Genomic DNA, 23,367 nt, shown 5'->3' with positions numbered 1-23,367 from the left:
ACGATACTAAAACTTAACTCATTTTGGATTTGTTGTCAATCCTTAAGAAAAACTGACTGGAAAAGGGAGTAATTTCTAAATACCTTTGTAAAACTCCTACCAGTGTCCTAGAGCATAACTCTGTAGTAATGACTTTAAGAATACACTAAATATTGGACAAGCAGTGTATTTATTGCCATTAGAAGAGGTAAATGCAGCAACTGCTGCAAGAGCTACCTTGAATAAATCAGCACTGATCTAACAGGAGAATCAAATCAATACAAAAGGAAGTCAAGATAGCAGCTCTGATTTCTCTTACCTGCCTAAATCACCCTCTTATTCCCTAAAAGGTACAAATAAAAAGATTTGGAAGATTATGTATATAGTGTATAGGCTTTAAAGATCTAAACATTTAATAATTAATATATCAAAATAAATTCTCATTTAAGAGCCATGCACACATGCTTAGCAAAACTGAAGTGAACAGGACCATGCTTCACTGTATGTTTGCTATGAAAAGTATTCAAAGCCGCACTAAAAAACTTACTTCTACTGGGTATTTTGGTTTTAGCAAATCACACGTTTGGTAACACATTCTGGTAGTACATGCCCTGATTGCACCGCGCACATCTGACACAGTACAATAATCCTAAACTATTTAAAGCAGTTTATAGCATGCAAATCAGTGGGAAAAAAACCTGTCTTGCAGTGTTCAATTAAGCCAGTTTTGCTTCATTTAACTTTGCAAGAAAGCCTTAAAAATCCATTTGTTACAAAACGTTGTATAAAAATTTTACTGTTAACTTCTCGATATGCTAATTCCAAGTATTAAGATAATTTACCAGAATTTTATTAAGAAATTACTCTCAGGGAGCCCACATCTATATAAAAGAGCCCTACAGAGTTTTATACTATGAAAGTATCTACATTTAGAAGGGAAACTCCAGTTCAGCCAGGACATCAGTTACGTACTGGGTAATGCTTTGAAAACGGGGAATGCCGTGCTATGTGAGTCTTGTATTATAATTTTATTCTAATTAATTTCCCCCTGATCGCTATGATTACAGATCTCCATAATGACAACCATGCTCTAACATAAAAATATTAAAATTAAAAACATGCATCGCTGCCAAACACACCAGAACCAAAGCAGTTTTGGCATTGTATACTTAAAGATCAGAAAAAATCAGGTAATGGCACCGTACAGAGCAAGGCACAACTCACTGCCTCCTATCACGGATCTACAAGTGTTTTATGAGTATTATTTCACTTGTTATCTAGTTACTTCTCCATGCATTTGTATTCTCGAGGACATGGAGCCACAAACCCAAACATGGATTTAAGACACCGCTGTGGTCCAGAAGCCACAAACATTTCACAAACAACTCCCACCACCAGACTCACACACAGCACTCGGTGGCGGCAACTACAAAAGCTGTAAGAGAAAATAAACCCCGTCTACTTTAATATTTAATGGCACTACCCAAATGTTTTACTGAGTGACCATCAACTGGTCTGTTAGCATTAAAGGGATTCCCTTCGCTTCAATGAATTTAACTAGCATTTTGAGTAACATCTGCTACATCTGAAATAAGCCAAACCATAGTTTTAAGGCTTTCAAGATACAAAATACCCATTTTTGCTACTTGCTGAACATCTCCACCAGCGTAATTTTTGCAGTACTCAAAGAAGGTATTTGCTCTCTTTCTAGATAAACACATATACATACAAAAACCCAGTTAAGATCCTTTCTGGCATTCAAGAAAGGAGGATGCTAAATGCAATACAACCAGTTTTAATCAAGATCAAAGCTGCAGGAGAATGCAGACAGCCAGTCTAGACTGCTTTACTTCTGAAAGCCTAAGCATATAAAGCAACATCTGCAAGGAACATTAATCACATTTAGTTTACAATCTTATCACCTCCTCAGCAAGCAGAAACAACTTTTACTTAAAAATCATCTGCTTATATATGACAAGCGTTTTTAATTATCTTTAAATTAGATATTTATCACTGATTACAAAGCTGTTATATTGACTTTGAAATAAGCTAATGTAATTTTAATCACACTTGCGTAGTTCCCTGGGTAAGGATTTGGGGACCAAAGAAAGTATTGGTAAAGAAACCTATTGAACAGCACCAGAATTATGTTTGGTATAAAATGGGAATTCTCCAAATATTGAATTTAGCTCTGATTTGCACTTCTGCATTTAAGACTGTAACTCAGCAGGCAGCAGAGAAGTGTAAGAGCCTTTCTGTACACAGTTTGCTTAAACCAGCCTTGGGAAATGACTTGGGAACATAAATAATCAGCTTCCTTTCCATTTTCTTTCTATAAAAAAAATATCTTGCTCCCATACTTTTAAGGGCAATTAACAACTGCAGAAGTGGTGTATATATACATGTAGAATAGTTATGTGATGTAATACTTATCCTTTAATACATAAATAATCCATTCCTTGCACACATTTGTTTATACTTATGTTCTGGTCCGCTCTTGCTTATGATAATTTCTTTTATTAAAAGTGTCTTGCATTAAAGTTTTCCCTTCTGATAAAGTTTTCATATTATTTACCCTTCAACGAGAGCCTGGGAGAGACACAGCCACAAAAAAATCCATCACCTCATAAACCTGAGGCAACAGCTGTGCAAATTTACATTTTAAACCCCTAGGAGCAAAGAATGGAACCGGTAACTTCTGCATCCCGCTCACATTTTAAACAGCTCATACCCCACAGAAAATGTCATGAAACGCAGCAGCAAATCCAAAATTCACGAGTCTTACTCCAAATCCCAGGGTTAAATTCCTCAGTTAAAAATGGACAAAGTCTGTGGGCTCACCTTCATCGGGCTTCACTAAAAATACTGATTTTTCATGTTTATACTTTCTAACACCTTTAAGGCCAGAAATCCTTTCTCACTGTAGAGAACTGCCAGTCCTCGTGCTGCTTTTAAACTAAACTGACTGAGATTTCTTAGCTCCTCAGTAACACAAGATTTGTAGACAAAAAGATTATCCTTGAAAATATATATATTTATATATATTCTTTTTCTGAATGCTTCCCAAATTGTCAACTTCACTTTTAAAGCTGAAGCTTCAAAGCCAGACATTCTTCAGCAAGAATCTCACCAATGCCATGGTGACATTACATCAGACTAAAGCAGCCAACATCTTATTGAAGTGGGTAGGACAAACACCTGTGCTTTATTTCTCTTGCACACGCAGCAGTAGCATCCACAGCTCTGCAGCATTGCTGTAGTTCATTTCACTGCGCTCCATTTAAAGAATTACCTACCTTTAGTCCTACCGACAACAGATTTTTATGGTTTTTTTAAAGCTAACTTTACCCTGGTGGCAAAAAGCCTCAAACAAAACCAGATCACGCAATGAGAGTACAAGAATATAAAGCATGGTGTTATTTAACTGAGCCATCTCAATCTGCTCTCTGGCCAACAGTTCAATTTGCTTATCTGATGCATTTGACTGTGATATTATATATGGGTTTTTAAATAAGGTATTTAAGTAGAGTAGGAAATTCTGAGGTACTGAAAGATCATGCAAAGACTTTCTCAGAGTGTGGCTATTTTTCTTCAAAAATACGGTTATGCCTCCAAAAGTTCTTACTGTGTGTAATTTCAATGAGGTAAATTTGACAGAGTAACTAAAACTAGAGAGACTACTTTTGGTTTATACCTAGCAAAACCCCCTAGTTTCTATCTACTACAGCCATATAAACTTCAATTTCTATCATCAGACTTTTTTTCATGTCAGAATGAATATACGGCTATGCCACCAATACATATCCCCAGAAATCTTAAGAATTACTATTCTGCTTTTTTTTATGGAATAAGGAATTAACCACGTAGCTACATAAAGATAATTCAGGTTTTGACACTTCTCATCAAGCTGTGAGTAGGAACAAGAAATGCAGAAGGCCATGGATAAGTCAGGGATGTGTGTGACAGGAGAAAACACCACCACAAACGAAAGGTTTCAGGTGGAAGCACTGCACTTACTACTAGAAGTTAATTTGTCTTCTAAATTTAGGTAACAATTAAGAAAACGACATCTACTGACCTGAAATCCTGGAGGTACTTTAGGATATGATTTTGACCTTATTCTTCTTATTCAAGAACACAGCAAAAGCCAGAACATGAACGTCGTTACTACCTTAAAAAAGCTTCTCTACGCTTTGACAAAGTAACAGTCTTAAACTTGATGATTTACTAATAAAAGTCTCAAGCAGGGTTTCTTAAACATGTTTTCCACAGGTACTTCCCATGGCCAGAGGCAATGGTACCAACCTCTCCTGTCTATCAAAGGTAAGACCATAGGTTTACTCCGCTGGTTTATTTCTGAGAGCATCTACCAGACAGGTTATCTGCTAAGGTGTCTTCAACAACATTTTCCAGTTATTATCAGACACATTCAGGGGAGAAAAAAGACATTTTTCAGTTAAGCTGCACAAAGAATTACAAAAAGAAAATTTAAGTTATAAATCTCTAATAAGCACAAAAGCACCAGAACTTCCCAATTCATGCATCAAGCCACAGCAGAAGTTACATGGTTACTTACAGTAATGTGCATTTCTCACAGGATTCCTTAAAAATAGCATTCTACCCACTGCACGTGGAAGCACACGAAAAGAGAGGCAACGAAATAACACCTCATGGACTGTACTATGGGCTCATACGAAGTAATTATCCTGAGTTTCTGGTTTCACAGCATTTTGGATAATAGAGTAGCCTACACTACTCTGCGTCAATGAAGGATACACAGAATGCTCGGAATATCCACCTCCACAACTGCACACAGTACAAGGGATGAAGAACCTTTCCAGACCATCAATGATCTAGGTGAGGTAACTAGAAACCCCGAATTTTTAACCAAAAGTTCAAAAATGCATGATTCTTAGGACCAGGGAAAAGATACCCACGCTTGAATCAGCAATACAAGTCACAGACTGTATTATTATCCATAAAATAGTTTTGATCTATTTTGCTCAAGCGACGCTGATGATCAAGATTCAAAACATCAAAGCAACTTAAAGAGAACCCAGTATATTTACTTTGCATTAGCCCATATCGTTTTCAACTTCTTCATTGCCACTGTGACTAAAGTCACTCCGAATCAGCAAGTTTAAAGCAAGCAGCGTGTTATATTAAATGGGCTGACACTGTGTGTGGAGTCTGAAGGGAAATCAGACATTAACCCTGCCTACAATCGATAGCACAAACTCAGGGACACAGAGTAACTACACAGCACTTCCTACGAACCAACCACCACAGATATAACTGTTCAGAGCCTTTACTTGCCCCCTCTGATCCCCTTCACGCCCTAAAGAAGACTCTTGCAGGACTATGCAAAAGAAAACCACTACAGAATCACAACTGCATCGTGAGCTACAGTTTAACTTTTCAAAAACATGGTAAATGGAAGCAAAGTGAACTTTGCACAAGTGCTGACTCAGCGCCCTCCCTTCTGCCACATCACTGCTGGGTCCAGCTCAAGGCAGGCAGTGGAAACCACTCCCTGCTCTGCAAGAGTCAGCGGTGACATGAGATCGGGTGTGAAGCAAAAGGGAATCTTCAATGCAAGGAATACTTCTGAAATCTTGCCCTTTCGAAGACATATATGTACAAAAACTCCTAAGTGCAAACACCGAGGGTAGGACTTTACTCCTGTTTGGAAGAGATGAGAAAACAAATGCGTTCAGAACAGTTGTAATCTTTCATGAACTGGTGTAAGGCATTTGGGTGTTAAGATGCCAGCTCAGTACCACACAGGGAGGAATGAACAGCAGGTTTGTCTAATTTTCATCAGAAATATCCTTCAGAGGAGAAGGGTTCAAAAGCATCAGACAACATTAGCTAAAGGCTTTTTGGCAGGAGTATTCAGCTATTGGGAATTATTTGATCTGGAGGCTCCATCCAGACCAAGTTTAAGCACCTCTGAAGAAACCATCCTCCTCAAATTCGTCCATCTGAGAGGCCATTGTTTTTACTTGCACATGTTCCGAAACAGTGAGTTCTCAGTTTAATTACCCATCATTACCATCATTAGTCAATGTACTTCTTCTGCTTGAAGTACCTTCATCAACCACCCCACTAGATCTGAAGTGAAGCAGCTGGCCAGCAGTCTGAACAGGAAGGAAATACAAGTTCTCAAGGTACTCAGCCCCCAAAACATCTCTAAATGCATTTCCGTAGTTACAAGACAGAGGTAGTACATTGGCGTGGATTGCGACAGAGAAATTACTACTAAGTACTCATACCTAGGGTATCAACTTCAAATTCCCAACCTGATTGAAAAGAGAGCGATGCTTAAAAGCTGAATTCTCCAATCTGATGCTCAGAAATCTTAGGACACTTCCAAGAGACCAGGAAGCAACAGAGCAGATCTCAAGTTATTCACATCTAGTTTAGATTACATTCTGTATGTGCTCATATGTAACTTTCTATTCCTAGTTATTAAAAAAAAACAAAACCAACATCCAAAGGAATGCATTTCTAACAGTAAAATAAAGCCTCCTCAGGTGTTAAGGTAATGACAGAATGATGATGTATTTCTAGAGCTGTATTCTGTTTAAGATAGCCAGCAATCGCCATTGCACAGATGCTTAATTTGTCAGGAGAATTTCTAAGGTTGTATTTGGAGTATCGTACATGGAAAGGGAAGCCACGAACAGGAGTTTAACAGCTTCTACTGCCAGATGCTGTGTTTGATGGAGGAGTGTTTCTCTTGTCACAAGTGAGGAACTCATTCGGTAATAAAATCTCCCGGCAGCCCAGGAGGACACCAAAGCTTCACAATTGCAAAACAAAACAAAACAAATTAAAAAGTCATGGGAGAATTCTCATGTCTTGCCTGTGAAGGTGCTTCTTGGTAGTAGACAATGAGTATTTCGATAAGTTCATACAAAACTGTATTGTACAACTACAATCAACAGGAGAATAGCCTTTTCCAGGGAAATGAAAAATTGCTTTGTTGTTGGGTTTTTTATTCTTCAGAACAATGATTACCTACACGTAGAGAACAGATACTTGGTAAAACAAGTAACAGTGACTCAACTTTTCTGTGTAGTGCTCTTAGGAGTGGTTTATTCTTTCCTATTAGGAACAAGACTGATGTTTCAAAGACAATATCAGGAACCTCAGGCTTTTCTGAGCTACCTCCCTCATGACAAAAGCTTCTGTGAAAAACCAAACTGAACAAGAGACTGACACCTACCTTTGTCTTGAGTATACTTAACAGTAACGTACAGTTCATCGTGATTTAACAGTCCAACTGCCTTTGTTCCTCCTCTTACATTATTCAGTTGGCTATAGTATATAGTGTATATATAATATATACTATATAGTGGAGAAATACAGGACTCCTAAGCATAGAGCAGAGTTGCCCTAAGCAAATCAGTAGGGAACCCAGAGCACAAACAGAAGCTCCTGCCCACAGAAGCTAAATTTCTAGACTCGATGCCTCCAACCTGTCCATAGTTCCCAAGTGTGAGGCCATCCACTTTGGTTACCAACATTATTTTTTTGAAGCAGTGCACATACTAGAGAAGAGCTCACTCCAGAAAACTACTCCAGTAACAAATAAACACCTTCTGGGGACTAGGGTAGATATTTTGTTGATTTGAATAGTAATGTGTGCTGGCAAAGATAAGAAAGGAACATTATGCTCCCCAGGAGAAGAATGAACAGCCTCACTTGAGGGAAAGTAGACTGAAAAGTAATGTAAACTTAGGTCTCTACTTTCTGTTGGCAGTAAGACATTGTGTTACCCTAAATGCCCTCAGCAGAAGCCACCACCTCAGGCAAGAAAAGGTTTGAAAATTCTGCTTTAAGCAGAAAGCAAGTTAATCATCACAGTTAATGGGAAGCAGCCAGAGGAACAGGATGCTGGAAACAGCAGCCTGGGCCTTGGAATATTTGCCTCCTTCTTACCGAAAAAAGGTTTTAGGTTGAGCTGGAGAAGACGATAGCTGTGCAGCCTGGGCCTTGGAATATTTGCCTCCTTCCTACCGAAAAAAGGTTTTAGGTTGAGCTGGAAAAGATGATAGCTGGGAAGAAATAGAAAGATGACAGGTTTCACATAACACCTAAGGTGAGGTTCTTCCATGCTTCTGAAACCAATCTGGACTTCTAGTCAGGTTTTCTTCACAACTTCAGAACACTGCAAAGGGAGACTAACAGATCTATTGCTTTTGCTGCCCATGCTTGGACTTCAATACAGAAGAAGTCCTCACATGCCTAACAGATCTATTGCTTTTGCTGCCCATGCTCGGACTCCAATACAGAAGAAGTCCTCACATGGAGTTTCAGAGAAGGTCAAAAGCAATGTGATGTCTGAACAAAGCCTAAGAAAAACCTGAGACTTCCTTCACTGAAGGTCAAAAGCAATGTGATGTCTGAACAAAACCTAAGAAAAACCTGAGGCTTGCTTCACACTGGAATGAAGTAACAAAAGGCTGATGAGTTTAGGTTAGCAGCTGAACTGTAAGTACCACAATCCCACCCTGACTTCTCAGAGCCGCACCTTTTCTTTCGGGAATTGTGCTCTGCTGTCTGCAAGCTTTCCCTGGTTTATGGCTGTTGTCAATTCAATGACTGTTTATAACTGCTCCGGTTCCACCAGTTTGCTCATCTGGCTAAGAGACTCTTGTACTCATAATGGTAACAACTTGGCAAGCTTCTGACAAGCAGCCTGGTTCTTCCATCCTCCCCTGGAAACCAGAAGATACTCATGAGACAGAGTCCTCTGAGGCTGGGGAGATGGGGATCCTGGACGTAACTGCTCATATGTGAAAACCACCAGATCAGCTATTTCCTATAATTGATTACTGATGGTGTTCAGTGTTTTGAAATCAGTGAATTTAAGCATTATCAAATGAGGTTTGTTATTTTAAGGACCTCTCCTACATTCTTCCCCAATCACATCCAGACCCATGAGTGCTGTCTGTTCTCTGCCTGGATGTGAATTTTTACAGAGGTTTTGCGTAAAGTTTACGCCTACCTGCTCAGAGGAAGTTTCTAGAACAACTTGTGGTTAAAATTTGAGTACCACAAATTAGACACTGCTAAGATCACGTTGTAAATAATCTTCCCACATTGTTTTCTTAAACTTGGGATGTAACTGGATTTTACAGCCTATCATGTTAGTCTGAACCTCCTGTTTAGTTTCCACCGCACTTTACCAGCAAGCTTGGGAGACAGAAGTGAATTTTATCCCCTATTCCTTTGAACTGGGGTCCACAGATGCAGCTTCCAGCTCTACCAGTTTGTGATATGCTCTCCATAAGTATGGAAAATTTGTCTTCTACTGTGTATGAGTGCTGGACCATTAGTGAAGTGCAACTTCACCATGAAGTGGGTATGTGGATGAGGAAGAAGATACAGAGCAGAGGAACTGTCAGTCCCACAGTTCTCCAATCAGCTTTTCTTAAATACTCCACACAAATCAAAGCTGACAGCACTACAAGACACCAACACTGAAAAGAACTCTATGATGTTGTACTTTTTATTATGTATGATTTGTAGTCTTCTTCACAGGATGTGAAATAAAGAAGCTAGCTTAAAGCTAGAAATGTAATCTGAAAGTGCCCTACAACAGAAATTTTAAGTAATGACACTTGAGAGATGCCTGGGGAAAGGAAGGACTTTACTTCTCACTATACCCAACTTTCTACCACATGGAGAACCAGGGACTTCTCAACAGAAGGAAACCCCCATTTTTGGTTACAGCAGGACAAGCTGCTTTCAATGGCTACGTTAAGAGATACTGGCTGTCACCTTTAACAGGAGGTGCAACTCCTACTTTCAGCCAAGTATAAGCCAATTCCCTGGTTTGTGAAGCTGGATGAATTACTGGAGGAACAAATAAAAGCATGCACTTTGTTGGTTTACATCTAAAACTTTATTTCACTACTGAAACTGTTTCAAAGTGACTTTTTCTGCTCGAATATCCTGTCTAATGACAGCACCAACCAAGCCAAATCTGACACATGCTAGGCACTCAACTTGCTCCATATCCTCAACAGGGATTTTGAAGTTTAGTTGTAATGCTCCAAGAGTTCCTATCAAAGCCTACAAGGTACTGCATGGTGAATGTGTCAGTCCATGCTTGAAGACTGGGTTTCTGAAAAGCCCCAAGGCCGCAAACACGCTTCTCAGACAAATGTTAGACCAACTATGGATAGCAGACAGCGGGGAGAAGAGTTCAGATGGTCAACTGAAGCTCATTCAGAACATACTTTGTCAGCATGCAAATATCCTAAAAGTCTATCAAAACTGAATTCAAACATACATTTTTACTCTTACATATGAAGAAAGAAGAAGACTCTCACATACTGAAGTCTGCCAGCACTCAGCTGGGGAGATTTTTACCTGGGTCTATCAAAACTGAATTCAAACATACATTTTAACTCTTACATATGAAGAAATAAGAAAACTCTCACAAACTGAAGTCTGCCAGCACTCGGCTGGGGAGATTTTACCTGCCTGAGTTGATGTGCTACACAGCAGATGTTGAAAGAAGCTTCATACTTTGACTGATGTGTTTATATTGAAGTAGGAAAATGCAAACAGGTTTTCTACACAGATACCATTCCTCATGGTCTTTGCTTAGGCTGTTATTCTGTCACCCAATGTCCCCTCTCCACCCAAGGAACAGAAGTGGGAAAAGGAAAGGAGATTCATGGGTTGAAATGAAAACACATTTAATAAAAATAAATTAATGTTAGTATAAATATTAATATAAAGTACACAAAGTTATACTAAGTTCGTATAGCGGTCACGAGCTGTGCACTCCCAGCAGTGAATACTGGATGACAAGCACTGCACCACAGCTCCAGTGAGAGCGTGATGGTCACACCAAGCAGGGGAGTAGGCCTGGGGAGCAGAATGACAGGTAAGGATGGAGCCCTTCCCATGGAGGAAAGAGTCTCCAGTGAACTCCTCAATTTATAGCGAGTGTGGTGTTTGTGGTATGGGTACTTCTGTTGGGCAGCTAGGGTCACCTGCCCTGGGTTTTGGTCTCCCCAGCTTCTGCACCTGCCCAATTCAAAACTTCCAAAGACCTTGATCACTGTGGCAACCCGCACACCAGGGCTGGCCAAAAACAACACCAAAGCATCTGATCAACTTTACTTTGACTAAATCAAGTGCTGTAGTTTTCTCAAAAATGCAGCCTTCCTGAAGAGAAAATTGATTCCATGGTTCTTTCCCAGCAAAACCAGGACACCCATCTTCACTTTGACCAACAGAGCTTCCAACACCAGAATATGTATAATAATGGTGAGACAATATCTTCTGTGGTTACTGAATTTCAGAAGAAATATTTTGGCAAAGTGAGTTTGTAGAAAATCTTCAGCCAACACCAATTAAAAAGCTCATCCCACTCTATCGGGCGCCATTCTCTTTCAAAAATTCTAAGAGAAGATGTTTCACCAAATTCTAAAATTCAGTCGTCGTTTATTACATAAAATTCAAGGATTACTCCATTTCTGTTCTCACACATCACTAGATGAATACCATTACTTTTGGTACATGCTCCCATCACTCTTTAGAATCAGGATTTTAAAAAGATAAACAAAACACCACCCCAACAACAAAACCTGAATTTGTTTTATAGCTGAATCCCCATGACAGGTCATCAGAAGGTGGTTTGCCTTAAGACATGCTACAGATGATTCTTCTTCCAATCACAATTCTTTCTCATTTGAAGAGCTGGATTGCCAATAGGGATTTTTGCAAGTTATCTACTACACAGCCTCCATGTAGGCGTTCTCAAAAGTACATGGTCAGGATACAAAGGGATGCTAGAAAAGAACAGAAGCTCCTGCCCTCACACAGTTTGGGGGGACACACCAGGGTAAGGGATAGGAGAAAACTTCTCCCTTCCTCAAACAAAACCTCCAGAGCCCCTGTGCCATAGGGCCAAACAACATTCAAATGTATTTTGTGAATCATTCCAACTATCTGCTTTAAAAAATATATATGTAAAATGTGTTTTAAAAAGTTATACTTTATAGAAATAATTATGCATAATTTGGGGGAGAGAAAAGGGGATTTAAATTTAACTTGTCAAGAGCACAGTTCCTTCAATTAGGAGACAAAAGCCAACTGAAATTAATTTTGCTTTATTTGCCATCCATCAAAGTTTTGAAGCCACTGGAAAAGTCCAGCTGCCACGGGAGCATCAAGATTTCTCATGAGGGATCCACTCCACTTTTACTGCAATAAAAAGTGGGACCCGAGCACTCTTGGCTATTTAGAAAGCCTCTGACTTTAGGATGTGCTCCAGTATTTTTTCATGTCAACAGAAACAGAAGAATTTCAAATTATCACGTGTATTTTATCCACGGGGTTTTTCCAGAGTGCAGTAAGTCACACCTCTCTGCTGAGTTTGGGGTTGTTGTTTTATCTGGGGAGGAGGGAATTTATTCAGGGGAAGGAATGGGAGCAAAACCATCTTCTGGTTTTAAATAACCTTCTCACAAAATATCCACAGGTCCAAATCTTGCTCTCAGTACATATATATGGCACATACGGACCAATTTAGATCTCACTCCTTATTTGTGTTATTCTAAATGGGCAAGGTTACATGAGGCTTAGTTTGCTGGGGTCTGTGACCTGCAGTACTTGCCACAACCTGAAGTAAAACAAAATGTAATCAAACCGTAACATTTTTAAAAGCCACGCAAAACAACCTTATTGACAAGCTTTGTGTTAAATTTAATGAAATACAATTATGCCTAGGGATAACTCACAAACCAGACCCTTTCCAAAAATCAAAGACCACAGAATTAAAATGACCTGTGGTCTTCTCTATGCTACTTTTAAAGTAGCTCTATAAATCACAAAAAACAGACAACCTAATTTATTACACGAAGTGCAGTAACTAAAACAACTGTGTGCAAGTTAAGGTTTGTGCAACTTTCACAGCCTAAGTGTTTTTCAACCCTGAAACATGGAAATATTTAGAGAAAGTTCTTCCACCCTGTAATCGCTATGAGCTAAAGAGAACTATCTGTACCCTCTGCTGACAAACACTACCAAAAACTTCTAAAATTAAACAGTTTCTTACTGCGAAGTTTAATTTTATCTCATCCACTTAACACTAACAACAAAATTAAACCACTTCCTTGCTTATGCGGATCTTCCCCAGAATTCCTAGAAAGAAACAGTTTTTCATGTTAGAAGGCTTGATAAAATGATTGGTTATATTTAAAACTAGCTTTTAAACTCAGATTAAATTTCAACTTAAACACTGATACTGAAATCTAACTATTCAAAAGACAGCTGACAGAATAAAGATCACTATGATAGTTTAGGCAGTATTTTAAGACTAGAGATTAGTGTTATCTAGGTGAGATAAGAACTCCGAACCTGAAAAAATAAGGTCATGCCATTACAGCTTCAGCTGCAAAAAAAACCTTCCGAAATCACAAGTGCGTAAACCACCAAAAGGAAGGAAGCTGCTGAAAAACAAAGTTAAAATCAGCTACAAAAGTGAGCAGATAGAGCTCAAAAGCCAACCAGCACGCAACTGGAATAAAACCACCCAAGTAAGCAGCACGTCCGTAGCAGGACGCAAAGTATCACAAGCGTAAGAAGTACCACAGGACACGTCCTGTTTCATGCCTTTATTGAGGGCTGGAGGAGGTGGTGACAGTGCCAGAGAGTGGGGTGCTCAGTGGCAGGGATGTCACTCAGGAGGACTCAGTCTGGAGGCGTGGGCCAGCAGCAACCTTATGAAGTGCAACGAGGACAAACGTGAAGCCCTTTGCCTATGGACAGGGGACCTTCTGCATCAGCACAAGCAGTCATGTTCAGATTAGGCAGCAGCTCTGCTCAAAAGAGCCTGCAGCTTTGGTGGACAATAAACTGCTCCGAGACCCAAATGAATCTAAGCTCCTATGTTTTTAACTGAAATTTCAAATAGGAAACTACCGTTCATCTTCAGAGCCATTATTATGAAGTGGCATTAAAAACCATGCAGGCTGCAAGATTACAGGTACCAACTGCACTGTTCCTGCACCAAAACTTTCAATACTCATCTGAAATAGAAATAATCTTTAAACACAAAGCAGGCTTTTTTTTTTTTTTCTTCAAAGCCTGCATCTATACTGCAGGTCATAACAGGCCCAGGGACTGCTCTCTGGCCCTTGGGCACTGTGTCATGGACTGAGCATGTTCCTTCCACATGGGGCTTCACCATGGTTCTCCTCATGCCTCCACAGGATGCTCTTCTGGCCCCAAAGCAGGTTACAGCTTGGTTTGTTGGTTTGATTTGGTTGGTTTTAATTGGTTTGTTTGTTTGGGGTTCGTTTATTTGTTTGTTTGTTTAAGTGGGACAGCTTTTCCATTTCAACCTCTAAAATAATGCAAAGCTAAGCTGTACCCGTGTAGATCACGGTGTACTGACAGTTACATACTCCATGCTCTCAGATAGGAGTTAAGGGGATATTCAAGTGCTGAAGCAGCACAAATTCTGGTCCAGCGTCGACTGTGCCGCCTCCTGGCACTGCCCCCTGCCTGCATCATCTCTCAAACCATGCTGGCACGTCACCTCATGAGACACCACTTGGCACAGGCTACAACAGTACTGGGACCGCAGTACTATTCGTGTTTACTCTGCAGCCTCATTTCACTAAGAAGTTAAGAAACAGTCAAAAGATGCAAGCCACAGATCACCTCTAAAGTATTCTTCAGATCTAGAATCATATTTAAAAATTTAAAAAAAATAATTTAAAAAAACCCAAACCCCTTTCCACGGGGTAAGGCATGTCAACATACCCTCATAAAAAGTTCAGCACCTCATAAAAAGTTTCAGAAAAGACAGAAACAATATCCTAAACATTTTTGACCACTTTCTCCCTTCTCCATTTCTAAAAACCACAGAGCTGTCATGCAAGAAAATTCACCACAAGAAACTCTGCAACTTCAGTTATAAAAAGAAATCTTTCCTGGTGAAGTGACAACACATTGACCATGTTCCTTTGAGGAATGGGAGATGCAAAGGAGCCAAGGCTATAGAGAAGAAATAAAGTTCTGAGCAATACAGATTATTATTCCCACTTGAAAAATTAATTATACAGACACGTTCTGAAAACAAAAACTTTAAATGCAATTGGATTCTCAAGTAACCTTTTCAGGTAAGTTGTGTCAGTGTTAACAACTAAGACACTAAAACCTAACTCATTTTGCTGTCATCATTACAGAGACTGTGGAATTATCCCAACTGCAGGAACAGCCTCAGTGAGGTGCGTAACAAAAACCGCTTAGAAAGCAATACCTACTGTTTGTAAATGAAAAATACAGGGCTCATTTCTTAATTTCTGCTTAGTTGGTAACAATCTCAAAGCTCAGAATACAAAAGAATTTGAGAAACAGTCTTGTTTTACATTTTAGCTAAGATTTAGCATTTATGATTCTTCTGGAGTATCTTCAGACAGGTCAATTAACTAACTACATTGAATGAGTCTCACATGTAATGAGAGAGTTATAAAAGCAAAAAAACCCCTGTACTTTGGCACTTCTGACGTGCTCATTGCAGTTTAGAGTATATAGGGGTTTACTTCTAGCTACACGCTGGTTTCAGCACTATGAATTGAATTACCACCCTATTACAGCTCCAGAGAAATCCTTAAAAATAGAAAATAGACCTTAATAAAGTAAGGCATCTCAAAAGGTGATATCTAGCCATTTAAATTACTTCAACAACATGCAGCCTTCTTGCCAACTAAAGGTACTCAACATCATCCGAAGGCCAAGTAGTTTAATAGCTACTAACAAGCCTTCTCAGTGAGCAACTCAAGAATAACACTGAAATTAATTACAATTTTGATCTGACCGACTCTGTATCCTGATTGAAACGGATTATCTTGCACCAATGTAACCAGAAATACCAGCAGTATACAAGAATTCCAGTACTTTTAAAAGTAGAGTTTTTAGAATCCAGAGACAGAGAGGTAAAGGCGACCATCCTGCTCATCCTCCAACTACTCCACGTCTGAAAACGGGATTAATTTGGGAGAACTGTGGAACAGAAGTTAAGAAAGAAAATATAAAAAGTACATTCTTTCCCTGAACTATCTAAAAGTAATGCAGTTTTTTGTGACAGCCTCTAGAGGTGGGTACAAAAGAAGCACTTCACGCCTCCAAGCCCAGCCTGAGCAGATCCCACCTAACACCACCACCAGCGCTGCCTCCAGCTGCTCCTGGCTGCAGCCTTCCCACAAACGCTTCCCTCATGTCCCAGTGTTTTTCAAATCCCTCTAACCACATCACCAAGGATTTATGTCTCCAGTTAGTAAGCGAATTGTCTATTTTTTTTTCCCTAGCCTTGCTTCCAGTTACAGCTTTAAGTAGGAAATTCAGAAGAAATCCATGAATCTCTCTTCAAAGGTTATTTTTCTGTGAAACTCCTAAGGAATGGTGCACCGGCAGTAATTACTGCAGTGGATAAACCCTTTTCTTCTGTTGCTTTCCACCAACAATTAAAGTATTTGATGCATCTAATGTATATTTGGGATTCTCAGCCACAAAGACAAGCAATGTAAACAATATGGCAGTAAATATTCATTTTCTGTGGGATTAAACCTAAATATGCTCTGCTGTTTGGCTCTGCAGTCACAAACTGTTTCTAAGGAAAAAAAAAGAAACCTCCACCATCACACAGACATTGGAGGGGAGAAAAGATAAGAGATGCCACATAAAGTCACTGGCATCCAATAACACTTCAATTTCCATATGGAAATAACAGGAAATAAGATGTGCTGAATTTTAAGCACCAAGACAACAAAACCACATTAAGATTTCATCACACAAGAACTTGGCTGTAAAATTCGTAATTTTCTTGATCTTTTTCAAGAGTTCCCATTTTCAGGAACATCAGACAGCTAACAGACCATGTATTCTACCAACCAGCTAAAGCAGACATTTGCATTAATCTGCTTTCTGTTAATTAAGTGGTGGAAATGCATCTCCCCTTCCCCAAGAAATCTCTTCCACAGTCAGATTCCTTTTCAACCTCTATCACTTTACAGCCTGTGTTTTAACGATTATTCTCCAGATCACCTCCCAAGTATCAGTACCCAGCTCTTGCTGTATCTGAGCTCTGAATCACATAGGTCTCCAAAAGACCATTTTGTCCAGACTTATCTATGAATAAAGAAAACATTACTATCAGCTTTTAACAGGTCCAGTCACTGCAAGTATAAACTTCAAAATGATGATTTGAAATAAAACTAATCAACCTTTGTGGTTAAACGAAGGGAAAAAAAGACAAGTATTGTCTATGCTCATTTGCAAGTCATCCAAACCCATCACCTAAGGACTTTGCCTCCAAATGGGGGAAAAAAGAAAAAAGCAATTGCATTCAAATACACTCCATTAAAACCAGCTGAAAACTATTATTCATAATTGCAGTAATTACCTTCTTGCACCCCCATATAGCAGAAAACAGCTCTCCCCTCACACAGAACACCTCACCCCACCAACTTACATAGCATCCAGCATTTGAAGACGAACTTAAACATTTTCTGTGAAAAAAGAACTTAATATATGCAAATAAAGCCATGACAGCAGCATCACTCCACTGAAACACTTATCAAGCAGAGCTCTACTAAACTACACTTACATGTGTTAATATTGCGCTAGCACAAGTACAGCTATTTTTCATAAGACTTGGGGTTTGTAACTGCTGTTAAGTATTAACAGATTACATAGAATTAGTAACTGAATTCTGATCTGTTATCAAAGCTATAACATCAACCTGGAGCCATGAAACCTTGTAAACTACACAACATTTATATCATAATCAAGGTATCTAGGCTTGACAATAGTATAAAGTAAGCGTACAAGTCCTGCTCTCAAGAGCAATCTCAAAAGTGCTGGGGTACTGCCTAATAACAATTTATGCTAAAAAAGTGTGTGCTTTTATGAAAAAAGAATCTTGAGCAGGATTCTACTTTAAAAGCAGTACTAAGTCTGAAGTGTTTTATTGCTCAGCCTGTGCAATAAAGTGATTAGAGCTCAACCACAGTCATGGACAGCTTGCAGAGAACTTACCAGCAGAGACAGCTTCACAAACAAGACTCCTCAACCTTTGGTAGGATTTTCAAACAATGTGAAATTATTAATGAAAGGTCAGTAAAAAAAGAAGCTATGCTAGTAAAATTAAAGAAGAAAGTCCCATCTCCCACCCCTCCATTCCTTCAGAACACTGAACCATTCAGCTTCTGAAACTGCAGCAGTATCTTGGGCTTCACAGTTGTACCTGGATTTTTTTTTGTGGGGGGAAAAAAAAAATCAATTCAAAGCATCATCTGCCCTGACAATAATCTGTGTGATACAGGAGGAGAATAAAATAAAAATCAAAGAAGGAAACATTCCCTATGCAGTGAAAATGCTACTTCAACTACAGAAGTATCTTTAACATGCCATTTCCTTCAGCAAAATTACTCAAGACCTTCTGAGTGGCTGAGATTGATGTAGCATTAGGAATGGAGCACCAAGACTTTTCTGATGTGCTTCCTTTTGCTCAGGTGATTTTTAGCATGAATTGAGCTTAAGCAAATGTTACCAAATATAGGTCTTGTCCCCTGTAAAAGACTTCAAGCTGCAGAATACTTTGATGATGGGCCATCCAGGTATCAAAAGCAGAGTTGAAAACTATGTTAAAAAAAAATACAGCACCCACAGCAGAAGATTCTGATTAAAGCCAAGTCACTACTGCAACATCTCCCGCATTTTCAGCTTCATAGGGAATATATTCTGAAACATATATTATGAAAATATACATTCTCTGTTCCTGAAATTTCGTAGAGTGTAACTGAGCAACCATGAAAACCAGAAGACACAAACACACTTCCTTGGGGGAAGGGAGAACATAGATAATATCTAAAGAGAAGTGTTCTTTCATTAAAAAAAACCTATCTTGTTTACTATTTTTCTTTTCTAAAGCTCACCCAACCTTGCCTCATCTACAGGAGAGGCACAGGAAGCACATTCAACTGTTCATACATTTTATTACTACTTCAGGGTCTTCTGTTCTTTACTAAATAAAAAATACACACAGCTTTATATAAAAAGTGTATTAGAGGGAACACGGAGAACCTTGACCTCAGCGCTTTGTTTTCATGTTTAGTTAATACACAGTCATCTCATTCTCCTGAATTAGTACAAATGGGTGCAAACCTACTCCCACTTATCTAAGCATCTACAAATATTTTTAAACCTAAGAACAAAACACAGATGCTCTTTTTTCAAATATCTTAGTCAGAAAGGGGAAATATTTTCACTCCCTTATCAAAGACTTAATTCACTGGGAATTCCTCTCCATTTGAAGCTCGTTTACAGGATTTCACACAGCAGTTTATAGAGATAGTGAAGTAAAATGCCTTCAACCCAAAGAGCACTTCCACACCCACCACGTAGGAAAAAAAACAAAACACAGCCCAACATTTTCACCTATTTTAGGAACACTAGTATTAATTGGCTATGTAAACAACTGCAGAAAACAGTTGTATATGGAGAAAACCCCACAACAAATACAGAAAACCAACTCCCCCACATACACATTCAAGAGTAGCTGGAGACTGCACACCGGAGAAAGACAAACCAGACATCTTTACACCTGAACTCTAGGATTTCTTCAACCACTGCCAAGATTCTTAAATATACAGCCTGGGCAGACTTTTTTCAGACTAAAGACTGGAAAAGAAACAACTTCTTCTGACGACGATGTCAGAATCAATTGACCAGGTATGATTTTAAACCAGATCCCAGTTAAGAGAAGCAACACTACTGATCAACGTGCCTGCACTTGGTGCTCAAAGCTTACATAATCCTTTAATTTTGATCGTAAAAACAAAAGCTTACTGCCGAAGTTATTTATTTTTAGACCTACATCAGGACTGTAGATAGTCAAAAATTTTAGGAGCGCAGAAAATAGTTTAATAATTGTAAAATACCGGAACACTTAATGTGTAGTACTGGAATGTCCACCAAAACAGTGTCATTAACATGAGAAGCAGTCCGAATTGCAGCCAGCTTCCTGCTCATTTAGCAAAGATTAATTCCATCATCACAGGAAAGACAAGCATTCCTTTTGCTTTACCAAGAAATGCTAAAGAAAATATGATTTTTTTTGGCTGCTTAACCATTCTTTTTACTAATTAGGATAGGTAGTGTCACCAAGATCACTATTCTGTGCTCTAGGAAAAAGGACCTGGAAGGGAGAGACAGACATGGGGAGCAGATGGCATCAAGTCTTTCAAAAACTGTCACTGAGAGGAGGGAAGAAAAGTTCCCCTACAGAAAATGTTCCTGAATTAAGAGGAATGTTGCTCAGGTAACTTGAAAAATACATATTATAAGATGAAAGAGACATCTTCTACTGCAAAACTGTCAGAAGAAATCTTGAGAGGAATAAATGGTATACCCTAATAAAACAAAAATAAAAAACCCCCACAACCCATCTCTGTCTGTCCTTAACCTGCTGTAATTTCTCTGGTTAAAACATAAAGGATCTTTTTTGGTTTATTTCTGGCAGCGCTCGCCATTTCACAGCACATTTAGCGCACACGGAATTGATCAATACTGCTACAGACACAAGACTAGACTATCCATTTACTAACCGCAAGAAAACGTCCTGTTCAGCAAAACCCTGCACATTATAACGCTGAAATTTTAAAAGGCATCGTTATACGGCTCTCATGACTCCCTTACACTGAAAAGCTGAGCACTTGCCTGCCAGGTTTCAGACTGATAAACAAGTATTCCTTTGCACACCATGCAAGTATGGTAAAAAAATGTATTTAAACCTACAGAGAGGACCACACATTCATTCAAAGCCTAAGCAGAAAGCGCCAGGCTCACCATGTAAACAAATACTGGATCCGTTATACTGCTCATGGTAGTTTTTGGAGGAAATTGAGGGAGCTTCAAGCAGAAATGCAGAATGGCAGAAAGACTGTAGCACCAGTTCCCCCAACCACTGGTTGCTACCACAGCCATCCTCCTCCTGAAGGAGCTGGGAAGTCCTCGCACCCTGCTGGCTTCTCAGGGCTCTGAGCCGGCGTTGGAAACCAAATATCTGCTGGTTTAAAGGGAAAAGCAGGAGCTTTTCGCACTGCGAGGCAGCGACGTATCGAGCAGCAAAATACAAAGCATTAGAAATTATTGTGTAGAAACTGAAAGTCTCCCTTTTCAGCCTTATTCTGTGCATTTAGCTATACATGCGCACACCCCTCGCTATCATTAGAGGACGAGCTAATGCCTCCCGAGCAGCACCTATTCTAAATTAATGAAGCATTAATGAAGCTTGCCATTCACCAGTGAATGGTCCCGAATAAGAGATCTAATTGAAGCTAAGAGTCTTTCAGCTGGGTTATTCTTACTTAAAAAAACACCATGTAGGACTAGTAACTGCACTGCCAGATTTCTGTATGTGTCGCTAGGTGGTTATATCTCCACATTTGTTCCACACGATTGATCTGAAATCCAAGCGCTGAACGCATCCGAAGTGCTCATCTTAGACATTTTTTAGATTAACTCTGAAAACAGCTTCTGCCTTTGCAGACACTGCCATCCCCAAACATTTGTCATCTGGAAAAAGGGACGATTTCTCCTTATTCCTACTAATCGACAAAGTTATCTCAAGCGTTTAAGCCCTGACCCCAAAGCCTCACATCTTAAGCAACAAAATCACGAACATTCACTTACCTGAAGAACATGAGATAAGAAAAACAGCGAACGCCAACTTAGTAGCAGCTCCCATTTTCCAACGCTGTTAAAACATCTAAGTGACTTTAAGTATCCACTTTCCTAGGTCCTGCAAGCTGGAAAATCTCCCTTCTTGATGAACCGTTATAAAGCAATCTATAGCAACATTTCTGCAGCAGATCAATGTTCAGAAAACAGTAAAATCAAGATTTCTTTAGACACTGACGATCTCCCTCCGGCTCTTTCTCAGCGAGAATCCGGGTTGAGGGATGGATATATTTGGAACCGTGTTTCAAAACACACGTGTCATTTGGCTTCTGTACAAACGGTGGCAAAATTTAATTCATAAAAGTATGCTACGAATCCACTTTAAAAAAAAAAAGTCAACAGTTAAGCCGCTGGACACGACGAAGTCTCTGCGCACACTCCAAGTTTGCTTTTCCACACCGAGCTCTGGTGAAGCATCCCCCGTGGGTGCCGAGGGTTGGATCGAGATCTGTAAACGCGGTGCCTTCGTCCTGGCTCTCCTTAGACAACATGTAGTGTTTGGGAGAAAAGTAGCTCCATTTCAGTGTCAAACCTCAAAAGCCTCTGGGCGCAGGGAGGAAGCTTTGTCAGTCTCTTGATGAAAACTACCTTAAAAAAACATGAAAGCCACCAGCTACACGTGCGCAACACTTCGGTTTTCTTTAATAATGCTGAGGGATTTAGCGTCACCCAGAAGAGGGAAAGGGGAGAAAGAACAGTCTGATAACAAACCAACCTTCGGGCTTCCCGAAAAGTGGCAAATCTCCAGTCCTGCCGCCAGCGAGAGCCGCACACCTCCCCTTCTCCGCCGTCTTCTCCCGGGCCGTGCAACACCAGCACTCCCGAATCCCAGCAAGATTTCAAATTCTTCTAAGAGATTTCCATCCCCTCCCCCCCAAGAGGCTATATTTGGTATTTAAACACAGAAGTGAGAAAAAAAAATGAAAAAAATGCAGTATCCAGCCGCTGGGGAGGAGGGTGATATATTCTTTGTGGCAAATCCTTCCTTCCTTGCCTGCCGTGCTCCCAGGAGAATTCAGCTGCTCGGGAAGGGAGGAGGCGAGGGAGACGGCGGGCAGAGGGGAGGGTGCAGCGGCGACCTCGGTGCCGGCTCGGCGGGTCTCTGCCTCCCGGGGAGCCGGGCTGGGACTCTTCTCCTTGATGCACTCTCCAACTCCTCACCGACACATTTCTCTGTCGCCGGACCTCCGCCCGCCCCGCTGCTCTTCAAACGGAGACCAGAGACAGCGTCCGTGTGTTCCCCCCAGTCCAGTTCTTGCCTTTTTTTTTTCCTTTTTCTTTTTCTTTTAGGAGAAAGGAATAAGGAATAGCAGGGGTGGGAAGGAAAAGCCTGCTGGACTCCCGCTGTCTTCTCCCGGAGCCTCCCACACAGCGCACCCCGGCCAGAGGGCGGAGGGGGGAGGAATCCCCTCGTCCCCCTCTCCCCTAACTCTGACCCCGGCTCACTCCCGGCTCCGAGGAAGCCGCTGCCGAACGCAACTCTCTTGTCTCCCGGGCGGCGGAGGCAGCGCGGCTGAGACCAACTTTGTCCCTCCAGGAGTGCAGTTTAAGGGTTGGCGAGGAGAAAAGGCCGAGCCGGGGGATTTTCTCAGGGCGGCGGCAGGAGCC

The 23,367-nt window shown here is 40.2% G+C and overlaps 1 protein-coding gene across 1 annotated transcript in view; it reads right to left on the bottom strand.

The window, feature by feature from the left end:
• The window catches only part of ACVR2A (activin A receptor, type IIA), a 54,951-nt gene extending 32,794 nt beyond the window's left edge, over positions 1-22,157 (bottom strand). The window contains exon 1 of the mRNA XM_010195099.1: positions 21,712-22,157. Coding sequence (XP_010193401.1) covers positions 21,712-21,766 — 55 coding nt within the window. The 5' untranslated portion in view covers positions 21,767-22,157. The remainder of the gene's footprint in view (positions 1-21,711) is intronic.
• Positions 22,158-23,367: the final 1,210 nt, after the last annotated feature.

Source organism: Mesitornis unicolor, unplaced genomic scaffold (genome assembly GCF_000695765.1).
Source record: "Mesitornis unicolor isolate BGI_N332 unplaced genomic scaffold, ASM69576v1 scaffold862, whole genome shotgun sequence".
Classification (NCBI taxonomy): Eukaryota; Metazoa; Chordata; class Aves; order Mesitornithiformes; family Mesitornithidae; genus Mesitornis; species Mesitornis unicolor.
The sequence above is the reverse complement of the archived record's forward strand: the minus strand, read 5'-3'. Positions and strand labels throughout refer to the sequence as shown.